General features: G+C 54.0%; 1 protein-coding gene across 1 annotated transcript; it reads right to left on the reverse strand.

Moving 5' to 3' along the window:
• Positions 1–3,832: 3,832 nt before the first annotated feature.
• CCR7 (C-C motif chemokine receptor 7) lies at positions 3,833–17,617 on the reverse strand. Its single transcript, XM_036081468.2, has 3 exons — positions 17,557–17,617; positions 10,785–10,834; positions 3,833–8,006 (listed from the first exon to the last, which is right to left on the reverse strand). Exons 1-3 carry the CDS (start codon positions 17,564–17,566, stop codon positions 6,927–6,929), a joined length of 1,140 nt encoding a protein of 379 aa, XP_035937361.1. The 5' UTR covers positions 17,567–17,617; the 3' UTR covers positions 3,833–6,926.
• Between the last annotated feature and the right edge of the window lie 960 nt (positions 17,618–18,577).

Consider the following 18,577-nt stretch of genomic DNA (forward strand, 5'->3'; position numbering starts at 1 on the left):
CCACTCCCCCTGCTTGTGTTCCTGCTCTTGCTGTCTCTCTCTGTCAAATAAATAAATGAAATCTTAAAAAAAAAAAGAAGAAGAAGTTCAAGAGAGAGACAGCGGAGCATTAAATCAAGCCTGGGCCCTTCTGAGTGCAGGCTCCGTGTGACCGCACAGGTCTGGGGACCGTGACGCTGGCTGTGTATATGAGCGTGTGTAACTTGTACGTGTGCTGCTTGTGTGGTGCGTGTCAGTGTGTGGGGGCATGAAATCTGGGCCCTTTCCTCACCACCCCCGGGCCAGGCCCCTCGGCAGCTGCTGGTGTCAATCAAAGGGAAGGTGTGTTTTATTTTTGGCGTTTTTGGCGCCTTTGTTGCCGGCTCCCATAGGGCCCTGGGAGGCTTTTGTTTTAGTGCTTTGTTGGAAGGGTGACAAACACTTCCCTCCACCTGCGGCCAGGGTGGCCCCACCAGAAACCACAGCTGGGGGTGGGACAGCTTCCTCGGCCCCTCACCCCGCACCCTGTACCCTTCCAGGCATCAGCGTGCCCGGAGCCCTGCCTGGCTGACCCCACCCAGACGAGGTACCCGCAGCACATCACAGCTGGAAGCAGGGGTAGAAATCATTTGGCCCAGCTCCCCCACCTCACAGTTAAGGAGCTGGAGGCCCAGAGAGGGAAAGCCGCTGGCCCGTGTCACCCAGTATGTCTGTGGCAGAGCCAAGACACTTGCCTCCCAGGGCCTGCAGCCCTGCAGGGCCTGGAGGAGAGAAGGGGAGACCAAGCTCTCAAGGAGCAGCAAAGTCCTGGTTGCTGCGGGGCTGTGGGGTCCCATCCCCCTGGCGGGTGGGGGCTGTATCTTTGTTATTTGATTCTCCCTCCTCCCAGGTCAGAGCTTTGTGTCCAGTCGGTCTTGCAAAATGTTGGCTGGTACATTTTGAGAATGTTGGCACAATGCCTGGCACAGAGTAGGGGCTCCATGCATATTTAGTAATGAATGAAGAGCTATTTAGTTGGCTTGCGTAGTCGAGTGGCAAGAGCGTGGGCTTTGGAGGAGCTAGAACTGATCCAAAGCACTTAGTAGATTTATCATGGAGTAGCTGTGTGTTTTGGTGAAGTTACTTAACCTCTCTGAGCCTTAGCTTCCCATCTGTAAAATGGGACTCTAGCAGGGTTGGTGTGAGGATGAAATGAGTTAAGATGTCGCTCCACACGGCGTGGAGTACATAATACAATTGTGGTAAGGTCGTAGTTATTCTCCCTAGCTGTGTCACCTCAGGGAAGTCACACAAACTTCCTAAACCTCAGTTTCTTCACCTGCTGTCACGAGAATTCAGCGGGAGGTGCTGTGCCCAGCACAGTCCCCGGCACATCATAGGCGCTCGGTAAGTGTGCGCCTGTCTCCCCTTCTAGGCTGGGTCTCTTCTACCCCGAGGCTCTGTGATTCCTGCAGTCACTTCGGTGACAGCCCCCCGCCACCACCCCCCGCCCCCGGCTGTCACCCAGCCTTGGACTCTCCGGCCATGAAATCTCACAAGCTCCTGGCTGTCCACAGTCTGCCCGAGTTAGGGGGTAGGGAGATGTGGCTGCAGGTGGGGTAACTGAGAAGGAGGCAGAGCAGGTGTAGTTCTTGGACAAAAATCCATGTTCTGCCTTTGACAGGCACTGAAGTCTTCCAGGTAAGTCTAGGCCTGTGTCCTGATCTGAAGATGAAGATGAAGGCAGAGGGGTGTCTCCCTGAACCCCCCCCCAACCGGCGGCTCAGAGCTTTGCATTGTTCTTCCTGCTCCCCTTTCCCTGGATTCCCAAGGCCGGAGGTTGCCGGCCGCACCCCTTGGCAGCTGAGCATCCCTGTGGCAGGTGGCGGAAAGAGGTGTTAGTGCAGGCAGGATGGCGGTGTCCAGGGAGTTAGCTACCGGGGACAGAGCCCAAGCCTCCGGGCAAGAGACAGAACTGGTGCCACCGTGGGTGACTCCTGGCCCCTGGCTTGGCCGCAGAAAACACCTCCTGGGCCTGGGAAGAATGCACCACTTGGCCTTCGCATGCAACCGTGTTCCTGTTTCCGTTACTCGAGTACAGTTTGCATAAACCAGAAAAGATAAATGTGCGTGCATTTCCAGGCCTCCTTTTAAACGCTGGGAAAAGATTTGGGGCATTTCATCTGTGGCGTCCGTGGAACTTCACAACGTCAGCTGTTTACTTGGAACAAACAGAAACTCTGCTGCCCTAAGCAAACTGACACAGGCACGAGAGGGCTCGGGGGCAAGAGGTGTTTCTTCCCTTGCCCTCTTGCTAAGGGGATGGACATCTGACCTGGGGACCTACCGCACCAGGAGGGAGTGGAGATGGCCAGAACCGGGCCAAGCCTGCCCCCGCCCTGCTCGTGCACGCCCGTGTTTATTTACACGGAGATGAGAACCCGGAGGCCACATTGTGCGGTGGTTACTATGACACATGGAACAACCCAGCAAGTGAAATCCCTGGGGTTAGGGAACAATAGACAAAAATAAGGTGATATCCATCCTCACAGTACAGGCAGGACGAAGAGCAGTCTGAACTGGGCCACACACACACATACACACACACACACACACACACACACACACACGAGTCCGTGGGAGTATTCACGTGTCCTCATTTCTGATTTTGGAGGAGATTAGTTGAGATGTGTTAGTCTAGAGCTGCTCTGGCAAAGCAAGGGGCTTTGCAGCCTTTTCTGCAGCAGATTCCTTGTCTGTATCTCCTTCTACGCCCCTGACAAGACAAAGGACGGAGCTTGGAGGTGGTGGGTGTAAGCACACATGTGTGTTTGTGTGTGTGTATGTTTGTGTCATGAGGCTTCTACTCCCTGCAGTGCCCCTCAAACATCTGCTCTCACGGAGTGGAGGCTGGAGGGCTCGCCGGGTTGTTCTTTTGAGTTCAGGGAGAACCACCCCCTCTTTTACTCCCTGGGGTTTTTCTAGGGGCTCAAACCAGGCAAACTGGGCCATTTCTAACCCCCTTCTGGCAAAGAAGGCCATGAGCCCCCCTGTCTCTAAGACTAATATAGCTCCTTTCTCCCCACCTGTGATTTGTTCTACCTACTGACAATATTCTCCAAGTCGGGCCCCTAGCTGTGTCGTCCCTAGAATGCACCCCTGCCCCACCTTCCCCTCCTTCTGTTCCCCACTCAGAATTACTCCCTTCCGCTCCCCATCTCATTTGCCTCAACTCCTACCCCTGCCCCCAAAGGCCTGTTTCTTCTCCCTCCAACTATTTACCTTCACTATAGAAATAAATCTGACTCTCAGAGGGGATTCTTTCTTAAAAAGATCAGTCGCCTGAATTCCTTTGGGCCTGCTGCCATATTTCTTTGTACCTCATTCTCCTGGACTCAGTGACAAGGACAGGGACTATTTATGGGGGCGAGGGGAGATGCTCCTTAAGGGCCTGGCCACAGGACAGGAGGGATGGTGCTTGCCAGAGCAGAGTTAGATGGTCTGGGATGGGGGTGGTGTAGGCCAGGGTGGACGCATAGGGGAGGGCAGGGGGAGTGCAGGAGATCTGCAGGAAGAGCTCTGGATGGAGCTCGGGAACCTGGGTTCAAGTTCTAGCATGGCCAAGAGCTCCTAAGAGACCTCAGGTGAGTAATTGACCTCTCTGAGCCTCAGTTGACTTACCCATACAATTGGTGGGAAGGACAGACTGACTAATCTTCAGGCTGTCCTCCAGCTTGATTTATAAGTTGTGGGGGATGGAAATGGGGCTAAGGAATTGAATTTGGTTTCCCTGTGGTTAGCAATTTTTTTTTTCTTTTTTAGCTACCATGTATTAAACATTTCTTAATAATGATCAACAATACTTCCAGAAGGATTTCTAAGCATTTTACGTATATGAATTTATTTGCTCCTCACAACAATCCTAGAGGTAGGTGCTATGATTTTCCCCATCACACAAATTAGGAAACCGAAACACAGAGAGACTACGTAAGGAGCCCGAGTAGCGCAGCTGAGATTCAAACCAGGCAGTCTGGCAAATCCCATTCTCCTCATCACCACATTCAACATTCCAGGCACCGTGTGAAATGTTTGCCAAATCCTCTCCATTTTGCAGTTGAGAAATCTGAGCCTCAGAGCAGTTGAGCAACAGTTGAAGGTCACACAGCTGGGAAACAATAGAGATGAGGTTCCCAGTCAGCCTGGCTTCAGAGCTTCTGCTTCCCCCCATCCACCTCCCACAATCCTGCAGATCCTCAGGCCCCCAAAGCAAGTTTACCCGGTATCCTTATATTGCAAAGTCTCTTTAAGCAAGTCAGTTCCTCCTTCTGGGCCTCAGTTTCCCCAGCTAGAGGATGATTGGGTTGGACCAGCTGATCTTTGAGGTCCCTTGCAGCCCTGTGAATCCATGATTCTGGAGGTGTGGTGCTTCTGGCTGGAAGGGCAGATTTGGGCCCTTTGGGCCCTGGGGTTGCAGCCAGGGAGGCTGGGGATGGAAAGAAGGGGGAGCTGCAGGAGACGGGGAGGGGCCATGGGGGCCAGTTGTATGAAGCAGAGGAGAGACACAGAGAGAGAAGCCCTGGGTACTGGGGGGGTGGCTCCCCAGTGAATTTGTTCCTTCTTCCTACGGGTCCCCCAAAGTTCAGGGTAGGCCCATGAGAGCGCTGGGCAAGGGAGTAGGGGCCAGGCCAGCAATGAGCTGAGATAGAGCAGTTTGGGGAGTTAACATTGCTGGGGTTTTGTTGTCTTTGTAAATACTCGGAGATGTCCAGTTATTTTAGAAAAATGTATTTGAAGCTGAGATGGAGTGTTTGTGCGGTTGGCCAGGCTTCCTGCTCATGAGCGTTCCTTTGAATTCCTCCCTTCAGGAACTGAGGATCGGTTTCCTGCCTGTACCCTCATGAGGATGTACACACCAGTGGTCTCCATGCTCTTCTCGGGGGCCCCACAGGCACTCTGGGGTGCCCCCTCTCACCCCACTCATGCACACACATCTGCTGCTGCACCTTTTAATACTCAATGCGGCCGTGGCAAGCACCGCTCCCCACTGGCTGTGCCCGGGCCGCTTCATTTTCCCCAGGGCGTGCTGGCTGAAAAATGGTGCCCAGTGCATCCTGCGGTGGAGGGGAATGTCATGTGCTGATGACATTAGGGAATGGGCTTCATTACCAGGAAGGCTCTCTTCACTTTGGAAAATTGATGGAATCACCTTTGCCCCAGTGTCACCTCCCCGTCTCCCCCTGCCAGGCCCCCAGCTGTCGCTGTGCTGGGCCCTTCAGAAGCCTCCTCACGCATCACAGCTTTGGGCTAACCTCCTTTCTGGCTTGGAGGAGTCAGGGTTCTGGGCAGGCATCAGGGCACCCAGGGACATGGATCTATGTGGAGGGCAGTGGTTGGTCCCTGATCCCTGCCCCTCCATGATGGGTCACCGGACATCGGCTATTGCTGCAATGGTGGTCTGGGTCGTGGATGAACCTGGCTTTCAAGCATCCAGCAAAGGGTGCAGCCTATCACATGGGTGCCATCCCAAGCCTTCTTAATCCAGCATGCTGTGGTCTGCGTGCCCAGGGGGAGGCCCTCCCTCTAAACACCACTGTGGGGAGCTTGAACGGACTGACAAAGGGTTATGGGATCTAGTTCCAGACCGAGCAGGGACAGATGAGCCGACCAGTGAGCAAATGTTGCTAAAGGTGAGGTTACAGGGACAACTTTGTTCTTTCCAAAGCTGAGCTCAGGCCATGTCTCTGGGTCATGCTGATGGCACAGGCTTGGGTCCTCTCCCACGAGTTCTGGAAGGGCATTTGCAAGATGGGCACCCTGGGCTTCCCCTCCCCCTACCTCTTTCAGCCTCCTGGGCCTGTGTCATTGGATGGTCTCAGAGCATAGCTAGGCAGACCTCATGGCTCGGATCATCTCTAAGAAATGAAGGCCATGGAAAGGAGAGAAGAGGGCGTGGTCAGGTGGGAAGTGGGGGCTTGCAAAACAGGAACACACCCGTTTGCCATTTACCAAAAATTTTCCCCATTTCTTTTAAAGCTGCTGTTTCCGCAAGGGAAAATTTGTATTTGTATGTGAGTAAACTGCGCTGTCTTAATGAACTGAAAGCAGGACAGGATGAGAGTTTTTTGTCCTCACGACTAAGAACAAAGAGCAGCTCATTGCTCTTTGGCAGCTAGCACGGGCACCACCCCCTGGACCCTAACCTCTCTCGCTGCCCTCTCCTCCATCGGAGCAGAGCTGAGACCCGAGAAGGGCTCGCCGCACGTCATCCTCGCCCCAGAGTCCTGGCCGGGAGCATGGCTTTGGCCGGGCAGAGGCAGCTGGCCTGGCCTGCAGGAAGCACCACACTCTTCCCCGAGGCCGGGCAGCAGCCTGATGAGAGGGGGCAGGCGAGGGGCAAGTGTGCTTTCAGGGAGGCCTGGAGGCTGCCATTTCTTGGCGGCTCAGATGACAGTGGAAAAAGAGATGGAGGGAGGAATTCAGAGACTCTGACCCACTGGCATCCCCTTTCCCTGCCAAGCCAAGAAGTCTCCCCACCATCTCCGGCCTCGGAGACAAAGCCTTGTTTTCTGGAAGGCCTTGCCTCAGCCCTCGAATCTCAGGGAGGATGTCTTGCTAGGTCCGAAAGAGTCTCATTCAGAGGACTCGCCAGGCCCCCTCCACCGGTCTACCTGTCACCGACTCTCCTTCACTCCAAGTGTGGACTGTTTCCTGACTTCCACTTTCGGTTTTAGGTCTGGGGGACAACAGCCTTGGTTTTGAAGTGTTGCAGGATTTGGTGTGGCTCATCGGTCACAACGCTTTGCAACCTGGGTGGAGGTAGCTAGGGCCACGGGGGAGGCCCGGGCTGCCGCACGGGCTCTCCCCATGAGATAGAGCTTCAAGGCCGGGACTGCCTTTCCCTCTGCAGCTTCTGGAGCCCAGTCATCTGCTGCCTGTCCCCGGCCCTCTAGTCCCGGCGGAGGAGCCTCCTACGGGGAGAAGGTGGTGGTGGTCTCGGCCTCCACGCTCATGGAGGAGCGCCGGGTGTGACGGCAGCTGGACCACTGCCGGAGCCGCTCCTGGCTCAGGCAGCCCAGGTCCTTGAAGAGCTTGAAGAGGTCGCTTCGGAACTTGACGCCAATGAAGGCATATAAGAAAGGGTTGACGCAGCAGCGGACGCAGGCCAGGCTGTAGGTGACGTCGTAGGCGATGTTGAGCTGCTTGCTGAGCTCACAGCTGCCGCTGCCAGTGATATTGAAGTTGGCCACCGTCTGGGCCAGGACCACCCCATTGTAGGGCAGCTGGAAGGCGATGAAGACCACGACCACAGCGATGATGACCTTGATAGCCTTGTTGCGCTCGAAGTTGCGGGCCTGGAGCAGGGTGCGGATGATGACGAGGTAGCAGAAGCTCATGGCCCCCAGGGGGATCAGAAAGCCCACCACCATCTGGGCCACCTGGATGGTGATCAAGTCTTCCACGTGCTCGGTGATGAGGGAGCACCGCAGTGCTTGCTCACTGCTGCTCTTCTGGAGGCCGCTGTACAGCAGCTCTGGGGTGGAGAGCACCATGGCCAGCATCCAGATGCCCACGCAGGAGAGCTTGCTGATGAAAAGGACGCGGGCACGGTGGCGGTGGGCCGAGACGGCCTGGACAATGGCCACATAGCGGTCGATGCTGATGCAAAGAAGCAGCAGCATGCCACTGAAGAAGCTTATCTTGTAGATGCCAAAGATGATCTTGCAAACGTGCACGCCGAAGGTCCAGGACTTGGCCGCGCTGTACGCCCAGAAGGGAAGGGTCAGGAGGAAGAGGATGTCCGCCATGGCCAGGTTGAGCAGGTAGGTGTCAGTCATGGTCTTGAGCCTCTTGAAATAGATGTAGGTCAGCACGACCAGCCCGTTGCCCAGCAGGCCCATGAAGCAAATGATGGTGTACATGATTGGCAGGAACCAGGCTTTAAAGTTCCGCACGTCCTTCTTGAAGCATACGGACTCATAAAGTGTGTAGTCCACCGTGGTATTGTCTCCAATGTAATCATCTGTGACCTCATCTTGGCACAAGCACACCTGCAGGGAAGGGAACAGGGCAACGCGATCCAGCTTAGCTGAGTGCGATCCAGCTCAGCTCAGCTAATCTTGCTGCCCTGGGATTGCCCAGAGCAGTGGTTTCAACATGTGGTCCCCATCATGGGCATCATCAGCATCACCTGCAAATTCTCGGACCCCACCTGAGACCTATGAACCAGAATCTCGGGGCGGGGGGAGGGGGGGCTCTGGAATCTGTTTTTCTAAACTTTCCAGGTGGTTCTTTGGTTTGAAACCAGTGTTTCCCAAATTTTAACATGCATATGAATTACCTGGAGATCTTGTCAAAATGCATGTCCTGATTGACTAGGCTGGGACCTGAGATTCTGGGCTTCTAATAAGTAGCAAGGGTCTGTTTTTGCCAACTCAGAGAGGCTCGACATTACGTGCCCTGACAGTAGACTGGAAATTGTCTGGGCTTTGAGGTCACATGAGCCTTGGGCCGGATAAACACACTTTATCTCTGAGCCTCAGTTTCCTCATCTATGAATGGACATGACTACTATCTCCCTCACGTGGCTGGGGTGAGGTGCTTAACCTCGATTCTGGCACCCAGAAACTCCAGGAGAGTAGGAATGTGAGTCTCTCATCTTGAGTCTCCTTTTAGAATCTGCTAGAAAGAGTTTTCCAGGGAGCCTACAAAATACTTCAGCTTTTGAGGGAAAATCCACGTCGGGGTTAAGGTGGAGGAGGGCCTGGGGCCAGAAGAGAGGAAGGCAGATGCTCTGTTAAGAAGCCTGGAAGCCCTGGTTTGGGGCGAGCTGCTGTGACACCGGGTGGTGAGTGACTTGCAGAATTCTACGGATCCCTAGGGCCCGAGGCACGGTGCCGGGCATGCGGCAGGGGCTCCGGCAACTTGTGCCCGAGTGCACTGAACTGCACAGCTATGACAGGGGTGGAGGATGCACCTCTGGGCCACAGCCTCCTCAGCTGTGACGGAGTCCTCCCTGCATCCCCAGGAAGAGCAGGTGGCTCCATCTCCCACTCTCCCTCTGCACTCCCACCCTCTCCCCCTACCTCTCTGTCTCTCTTTTCCTCGCAGTCTCTTTCGGCAGATCCCAATCAGCCGGGCTCAGCTGCTCAGGGCCCTTTTTTGGCCTGTCTGCAGGGCAGGGTGAAGGTTCAGGCAGCCTGCTGTGATTTTATCAAGCAAGGAGGGCACGTGCCCCAGTGCCGCTGTGCACAGTGACAGCTGAACCTCTGCAGACTGGCAGCTGGGCTGCAAGACTGCCTGGGGAAGCTCACGGCCCCTCCTCTGGGAACTGGGCTCTGGGCAGCTCACCGTGATGGGTTTTCACGCAACTGGGCTGCTGGAGGGACTTTAGAGATGAGGAAAGGCAGGCTTTTGGAGAACTTCGCTCAAGGTCACACAGCCGGAGTGGAACCTAGTCTCTTCCCCACATCCCGTCTCTGTCTTTCTCACTTTCAAACCCTGACTTTCTCACTGTCACAGAACGAGAACAAAATAATATCCAGGAGCCTTTTCTCTGGGCACTGCTATCTTGAGAAAAGTCAGTGGCACTCCCCTTTCCCTCATCTGGGCGTGACTGCAGCCTGGGGGTCCTGGGGAGGCTGGCTGCTCTCGGCCACCCGTGGTAAGTCCCAGGGTTTTAAGTCCAGGGTCCCTGGACATAAGGGGGTACACCCAGCCTCTATGAAGTGTGCTCTCCACCACCCTGTCCTGCTTCTTTTTCTACCCTTTACTACTTCCGGACTCCGGGCCACTAGGCATGATGCCTCTGCAGCCCACAGCCCCACCACATCCTGCCCCATCTGAGCCACCCCCACTCCCCCAAGTAAAGAGAATGAGCCCCAGCTGTCCCTCATCCCCTCCCCAACCTTCCAGCTTCCACTTCTAGCAGTACAGCCCCTCCAGAGTCCTGAAACGGGAAGGAAAGAAGGGAGGGAGTGGTGATGGGGAAGGGGGCCAAGCTGTGGGCTGCAGCCCAAGCTCCGGGGGGCCTCTGGGATGGGGTTTTGGGAACAGTGCCCAGCTTGGGGCCTGCCTCTGGCCGGAGCTCCTGGAAACCTGCCCCTCTGGCCTCCAGACTTGGGGAAGAGCCAAATTCTGAAGGACTGCCTCTCCAGCTCTGGCCTTGGCCCCCCCCCCCCTCCTGAGAGCTCCCACCCCCAAGAAATGGAAGAGAGTAGACTATGAGTTACAGTTTCTTCTAACTCCAGCCCTTGGTGGGGCCAGCTTTCCTGTCCCATTTTTGGGACTGAGAAGCAGAACAGTGTAAATCGGGGGACTTTGCTCCTGCAGAGTCTGGGCCCTCTAAAGTATGTGCACTCCCCCCACCCCCAGTGTCCTGGGCCCCATGCTTTCTTCCCTCCCCACTAAGTGGGGCTCAAATGGTCCTCTTTATTTCACAGAAGGGACTGGGGCCTCCAGGGGAGGCTTTGACTGGACACTGGGGGAGGGAGACAGCTTTGTGCAGTTCCTCTCCACAGACTCAGATGGAGCCCACATTTCTATATCCTGGATGGGGACAGTGGAAGTGGGGTGGCGGAGAGGGTGGTATCTTATTTTCCTCTGTGTTTTAATTTAAATGGTGTCAAGGACGTTCAGAGACCACATGTGGCTTTGTAGGGTCACTCAGAGGATGGAGCAGGGCAGCCATCAGCTTAAGGAATGGCGGGTCGGTTTGTGTCTGGGTCTCTTTCCTTCCAGCAAGTGCCCACCTCCTCCACCAGGACCCTGGGGCTGGGAAAGGGTGGCCTTGGGGAGAGAACAGAGCTTTTGTTGGCCGCAGATCTCACCTGGAAAATGACAAGGAGAGCCACCACCAGCAGGCTTTTCATTGGTTTCCCTGCAGGAGACAAGGTGAGAAAGTTACTGCTTGGCAGGGACAGCTCTTTGTTAGGAAAGAAAGCCTCAGGGAGGGGTGGGGGCACTGTTGGGAACTTCCATCACAAGCTCCAGGCACCACGTTTGCCTGGAACATCAGAACCAGATTGTGCCTTGAAGCACCTGGCAGGCTGCCCAGCCTTGCCCGCCCTCACCTCCTCTTCCTCCACTCCGATGTCCTGGAAAGGAGTGGGATCCGAATGCAGGGCAGCCCCCGCGCCCCACCCCCTTCTTGGCTCTTCAGGGCATCTTCTGGAGTTGGAAAGCCCACCCTAGCCCACACCACCCCTCAAGGCTGAGTTTCGACTGACCCTGACTCCTGGGTCTGAGTGGCCCCTCCCACTCCAACTTGTGTGGGAAGCAAGGCCCTGAGGGGGTGGTGGTAACGTGTGTGTGTGTGTGTGTGTGTGTGTGCGCGTGTCCTGCACTGCTCCATCTTTCCTGCATCCTGGTGAGTGGGCAGCCCCATCTGTAGCCCGGAGTGTCCTCTGGAGGAGGCCAGCTGAGGAGATAGGCTGATGCCACAGGGCTAGGTGGAGGAGTGAGGTTGTCTCCTGGCATCTCAAGGATGGGAAGGTGCTTCAGGGACCCATCTGCTCCCCATAACCCCCCCATTCGACTGGCATTCATTAAGGCCAACTGGTGGTTTACTTGGCCTACTCCCTCAGCCTGTCTGTGGAGCAGGGACCTCTTCCCTTTTACCCAGTGCAGGCCCAGAATCAAGAAGGCATCCAGGGAGGCGCCTGGGTAGCTCAGTCATTAAGCGCCTGCCTTCGGCTCAGGTCATGATCCCAGGGTCCTGGGATCGAGCCCCTCGTCGGGCTCCCTGCTCGGCGGGAAGCCTGCTTCTCCCTCTCCCACTTCCCCTGCTTGTGTTCCTGCTCTTGCTCTCTCTCTCTCTCTGTCAAATAAATAAATAAAATCTTAAAAAAAAAAAAGAAGGCATCCAGGAACCATGTGTTGATGGATGAATGGATGAATGAGTGAGTGATTGAATGCCCCGCTTCCCCTTCTTCCAGGGGAGAGAGCACCAGGGTGGCCTGAGGGGACACTGTGGTACAATAGAGACTTTTCTCTGAGGTAACTACTTTTTTTGCCTGCCTGAAGTGTGTGTGTATGTTTGCTCCTTAACTTGTTTCTAATCTGGGGCCTCTCGAGATGTGGGAAAAGGGAAGACACTCAGCTATGGGAAGGGGCCCTGCCCCGGCCTGCGCAGAGCAGGGTCGGAACCTGGGCACATTCTGGAAGTCGGGAGGCTCTCTTGAGTCTGAGCAGCAAGTTGAGACCCCAGGTTAGCACAGGCCTGGTGTGCTGGGGACAGAGGATGGGCCCTTGGCCGCTCAGTTCTGCTTTGTGGCTGAGCTGAGGGCTGGAGTGGGAGACTATTTCCTCTGAGGCCTGAGCAGGGAGGACAGTGCACAGGGTAATTTATCTCACCTAACCATCTGGGAGCACCCGGCGCACCAGAGTTGTGCTTTCTTGCCTTTGTAGCCCCCTCCCTGTAACCTGACCCTCAGGCGCTCCCAGCCAGGGCCTGGCCCATAGGACAGTCAGTAACTGGGATGCCACAAATGAATGCCAAGGCAGGACTCGCAGGCCGGTCACGCCTCCAGTCTCAACAGGAACAGGGAAATGCTTGGGAATCTGCTTCAGGCACCTTCTGGAAGCTGGGGGCCCTCCTCCTGCCTGCGAGGGGTTCTGCTTCCCAAGAGGGAGCAGATTGCCTGTGATTCTCTGTCCTTGGCTACAGCGCCACCTGCTGGAAGTCTCTCTGCATGACACCCAGTTTACTGCCTGCTCCAGGTGGAGGGTCTACGGCTGGGGATTCTGGGCTTGGCGGTTCCTGGGCCAAGGAGGAAGAGCTTCAAGCCACATAAATAAATAGGTATTTCTCCCACCTCAAGCAAGTTATACTGCACACCACTGCTAGACACGTCTTTCTAAGGCAGCGCTTTGATGCCAGCTCCCACCAGGCCTCCTAAATGCTGAGGACCTCTCTATCCAGCCCTAAGGAGGAAGGTCCTGAAGCTCAGTATGGCAGTCAAGCCCCTCACTGTCTACCTGCACCTGCCTTCCTGGTGTGTCTTCTCTTTCTGAGGACAGGCACCCACTGTCCCGTTGTCCCCTGCTTGTGCCTGAGTTTCCACAGTCCTGGGTGGGAATAGATGATTGTGCAATATCCTAGCTCCCCTCTCCCATCCCCCTTCCTCGCTGAATTACCGTGGGAGGCCCCACTCAATCCCACATCTCTATCTTCAACACGCTCTTGTCAGGGTCCAATGCACCACCCATCCTCCACTGACTCATCTTAGTGTGAAGTGCTCGAGGTTTCTTTAAACATGTACAAATCTTTCGTTACTTTAGAGAAAGCCTGCTTTGACTGTCAGTGAGAACTGAGAAACCTCAAAGTTTTGATAAGTCACAACGGGTAGATACAAGGAGTAAGAACTGTTTCTATTTCACTCCATCAACCCCTTCCCCTGGGCCCTGTCCCATTTCTTTGTCCCTGGTGGAGGGGAGGGGAAAGGAGGTGCGACTAGGGTGTGTGTGCGTGTGTAGATGATTTCTCATTCCAGGTGTATTGGAAATGGTGGATGAATAAGGATTTGTAGAGCCAAGAAAGGCCATTTTCAAGAAAGGTAACCAAATGGGAACTTAGGGGAACTCTGGTGTGTGGCAGGAGCCTGGTCAGCGGCCATGAGTCAGAACATTTCTGTCTGTTACAAAGTCATAAAGCAACAGGCCTTGGGCAGCAGCTTGGGTGAGGCCACTGAAGTTGGGAATCTCAGGGGTTGGGAAGTGGATGACTTATATGTTGGGTATTTTCTGAGTTCTTGAGTTTCTAGTAATAATCGTAATGAAAAGAAAATTCCCTAGAAGTCCAACCTGAGCCCCCAGCAAGGGAAACTGCTTTCCTGTCTGGGAGGAGAGGATTGCTCGTTGGTTGCTCTCCCAAATCCCAAACTTTCATCCCCACATTTTCCAGGCCCCCTAGGGAATCATGGCTGCCCATTAGCTGGCCCCAAAAGCCACCCCAAACTTTTTCCTCTCTGGAATTCCTCACCTGCCAACACAACTTTTTTAAGGGGGCAGAAGAGAGGGGGAGGGAAAAAGCAGGGAGGCGGTAAGGAAATTTGGAGAGAAGGTGAGAAGCCTGGGGGTCCCCCTTTCAGACAGGCAGGGATGGATGACAGCTGGTGGAACCTTGTAGTCCCTATGATATCAACTGTTTTACCCAGTGATATAATTCAAATTCATTGAGCTTTCATTATGCACCAAACCGTTCCATGTACGATCATTTTCATCATCACAAAAGCTCTGAGGTAGGTGCTACTGTAATCCCCATCCAGTACTGAGGAAACCGAAGCACAGTGAGATTAGCAACTTTCCCAGACTCACACCATTGGCTCATAGTGGAGCTGGGCTTTGAATACTTCAGTCTCCAGAAGCCACACTCTTAACCTGTATTTTGTGCTGCCTCTTAGTCTTTGTGTAGCTCTCCCTCATAACATCCTGTGAGCGATGCCTTGTGATTCTCATGCTATATTCCAAAATATAGAGGCCCAGAGAGATTAAACCACTTGCCTGGGGTCACACAGCTGCCAAGAGATGGATCTGAGATTTGAATGGAACTCTCACTGCTATGTTCCCTTACATTTCCAATGAGTCCTCTGTGTATAGGGACCTCCGTGGAGCGTGACAAGAATCCTCACTTTCCCACATCCCGTGGGTCATCCAGCTCTGTTGCTTCTATCCCCTAACACCTCAGAGCTGGCCCCACCTCTGCCCTGACATAAGACTTCAGAGCTCCTTCTGAAATGCAACTCACATCCCTTAACTCACCTGACTGAAAAAGAAAAATCTTCACTGGCTCCCCATTGCTTTCAGGACAAACCTCTCAGTGATGCCACACAAAATCTTAAAGACTGGTCCTGCCTGGGCCTCTTGCCTCCCTTCTTACCTTCCTCCTTGGCATGACCACATTCTTTACACCCCCCTCAACTTGCTCCTACCCTGTTTCTGTTAGCTTTTGTCAGAGCTGACTGGCGGGGAGTCCAAAGGCTGAGTCCCCAGGATGTTGGCTACATTGGATTTTCAAGAAATTGGATTTGGATGCCTTTAGGTGGGGCTTGCACCCACTGGTTCACTCTGCTCCCCTCCACTTACCACGTCTTACACCCCTTCCCTCATTTGCCTTGTTGGCCTCTGATGGAAATCGAGTCTGCTCTCCCTGCCACATCCTGACTCCCTTGTTCCTCCTTGTCTGGTTTGGTAACTTGTACATGCCTTTCAAAACGCAACTTAAATGCTCCCCCGACCCATGTTCACTATTTTTCTTTGAGCTTCCCACGTGCCTCGCCGTTATCCCATGAGCACTGTTTCCCTCTGTCTCAGTGGCTTATTGACAGAAGTATCTCTCTCCCCACAAGACTGGTCATGCCCGAATTCCCCCATCAATGATAGTTGACCAGAAGAAGGTACCAAAGCAACCAAAGAAGGTTCCAACAGCTCCCTGAGGCTGCAGCGTTCCCCTCCTCCCCAGCCATGCTCCCAGGCCAGGAGGCTTTGGCCCTGCATTCCTTCAGCTTCCCTCTGCCACCATTTCAGGCCAAGCTATGAGACCTAAGTCTCTCACAGGCTCATTTTTTCTCTTTTCTCTGTTTTGGAGAAGTCTGAACTCTTAAGACTCTTCTCTCTCGAAGGTGGGGAGGGCGCCTCGGGCTGCTCATTCAAATCATGAAAGAGACCAACTCAGCTCGGCTTTCGTGTTTTCATTTTGTGTAACAGAAACTCTGCCTCTTCACCCACCTCTTGCTCCCTGCTGGGCAGACAAGAGAGAAAAACAGATCGTTCATGGCCCATCCATCCGCCCTACCAACGGCCCCGAGTCCATTCTGAGCAAAGCTTCTCTCAGTGGCTTCCCTTCCTACCCGAATTTCAGGCTTGGCCGTTGGGGTTCTCTCTCAAGTTGAGTGAAGCAGCCGAGAACATCCCTTTCTCCTAAACCAGAGATTGCCCTCCCTCCCCGCATCAAAGCCTGTGAGGCTAGCACCCCAAACCTAGGTCTGGGGGAAGACCCTCAGTGGTGGACTGGGGCTGGTTCTCAGAGGCCCGTGGAACCAGTGAGCACATCCCTCCCTGACTCTCTGCTCAGTCATTTCAAGCCCTGAAATAGTCTGAGGCTTGAAATCAACCCTTGGGGGGAGAATTTACACTATGGAAATTGGCAAGAACTGCCAATCAGCGCCCTTCCCCCTCTGGGGGAGCAGGTTTTCCAACATTTCCCAGCACCCCACGGGGACGCACAGAGGCCACAGAGGTTTCCTTCACAGAGGTCACACAGAGAGTCAGAAACCAGTCCTCAGTGGGTGATGGCCTGCATTCTGCGACTGTGGTAAGTGGGGTGGGGGTCTGGGGAGTGGGATTAGGGAGCAGGCTGGGAGGAGAGGAAGTTGGAAGAGATTTTTAAAAACTAAAATCAACTCAGAGTTCTTGATGTCATTCATTCATTCATTCATTCATTCCACAAACTTTCTGCTCACACCCCCAAAGCATCAGAGATGGAGGTGCGAGGATCAGGCCGCACCTTCCAGGCATTCCAGTGGTGGTCTGGGTGGCTACTTTAACCCCTCTACCGCGGATCGCTGGGTCTGCCCAGGGTTCTGGGTAGGCTGGGTTGGCGGGGGGAGGCAGAGTAAAGGCAAGAGGCTGTGGTGTGGTGGGAGGAGTGTGAGGACAGGGCGCACCAGTGAACCTTCACTTTTTAAAGGCAACCTCTTGTGGCTTTGAGGCTGCCGTGGTGCTTCGCTTGCTGGTGAGAATGAACCATCCAGGAACTTGGCCTTTGTAGCCTCAGCCGGGCCTGACTTCATAGCTGAGATTTACACATGGGGGTGTCTGGAGCTGGACGTACCCCTCAGAACCCTCTCAGAGCTTCTTTTGTAATCCCTCTAGTTAAGCCTGAGGTTGGACCAGAGGACAGACTTTTCAAAGGGAAGAGTCATCTGCCAGGGCAGAACAAGTGAAGAAGTGAGGCAGGGGCCATGCTGGAGGCCTGGGCTATGACTTCTCCAGGCTGTCCCGTTTCCTGTGGCCCACCCAGCCTTTAACCTGCAAGTGGCGGCAGCAAAGCCAGGGGGACATGGAGCCGGCTTGCGTTTTGCCTCGCAAGTACCGCTGGTACAAGGCGGCACCTTCCATTTGCTCCTAAGAGCACAAGCTTCTGATTCCCACTTAGCAGATGAGAAAGGTAGAAAGCAGAGAGAGGACGAGGAATGGAGGGCCCGGAGCCCTCTGAGGACTTTGCCTCTGATGAAACAGGTCCCATCACCCCTAGCTGAGATGAAGACAGGTGCCGTCCGGGTCACCACCAACCCCAGCCCTGTAGCCTTCTCCAGTCCCTACTGTTCTAGAAAGACACCACCTTGCCTCCCCAGCCCCCATCTTCCCTGGTGCCAATGGTTACCTCTTCCCCCAGGTCTGAAAGGTGCATCCGTTTGTACCTGGGAGAACAGGGTGGCATTCTCTGGAAGCAGATACTGATTGCCACCAAAGTAGAACCTGATTTCTCCGGGAGGCTCCCCCATGCCTTCCATCCCCCTCCCCCGCCTCCATTCCACAGAGTCAGGCTGGATGTCAGAGTGACCCAGTGCTGCTCTTTCCCACACAGGGAGGCTCACTCACCCAGGTCCATGACACTCTCTGGGCAGCTGAAACCACACAGGAAGGCTGTGCCGGGTCTCGAGCTCCCACTGTCTGGGGAGGAAGTGCTTTTAAGTTGTGAGAGGAGCCACCCTCTTCTCTGCCCCTCCTACCTCAGCTCCTTCCTCCAATCCGACCTCAACCATGGCCCCTACGGTGTCTTCTAAAACCAAGGGGTATGAGGACGTGAGAGTGATAGCCCACTCAGTGGTCATAGGATCATGAATCATCAGGTTATTAATATTCAGAAATACCCCTGTGTAGCCCAGCAGACAAGGATCCCAGCCCCAGGCAGGAGAATATGGGCCAGTTATTGATTTGACACACGTTTAAGCCTGACTACCATGGGCCAGGGAGTCAGAGGTGAAGGAGGGATTATCCCCATCCCTCCCTTGCCCTGCTCAGTGTCACAGAAAACTACAATTTCCCAAATGACTTTGCCCCCCAGCTTCTTGGGTAGGTTTGGCCAATGGGAGGCACTGACAGATGATGAAAGGTAGAGGAGAAGGGGTATGTCAGAATGTTTCTGACACCTTTATTGAGATATAACTCATATATATATATATATATACATATATATATACATATATATATATATATATATATATATATATATATATATATATATATAATGCACCCTTTTAAAGTGTACCAGTCAATCGTTTTGTACATTCACAGAGTTGTGCAACCATCACCACCATCAATTTTAGAAGATTTTTTATCACCTCCCCCTATTCATTAACAATGACTCCCCATCTCCCCTCCAACCCTGCCCCCAGCCCCTGGTCGCCACCACCAATCTTTCTATCTCTATAGATTTGCCTCTCATGAACACTTCACATAAACAGATTTATATATGTGGCCTTGATGTCTGGCTTCTTTCACTTAGCATCATGTTTTAAAGGTTCATCCACGTTATAGCACGTCTCATATCCTCATTGCTTTTCATGGCCCAATATTTCATCGTATGGATATACCACATTTGGTCTGTGATCAGTTCAAC

The sequence above is a fragment of the Halichoerus grypus genome, chromosome 2 (genome assembly GCF_964656455.1).
Source record: "Halichoerus grypus chromosome 2, mHalGry1.hap1.1, whole genome shotgun sequence".
NCBI lineage: Eukaryota > Metazoa > Chordata > Mammalia > Carnivora > Phocidae > Halichoerus > Halichoerus grypus.

Bases quoted from the DNA above. Each gene is read 5' to 3' on its own strand.
- CCR7 (XM_036081468.2), bottom strand. The intron at 8,007-10,784 runs GTGAGATCTGCG...CCTTCCCTGCAG, and splicing joins CTCTCCTTGTCATTTTCCAG to GTGTGCTTGTGCCAAGATGA.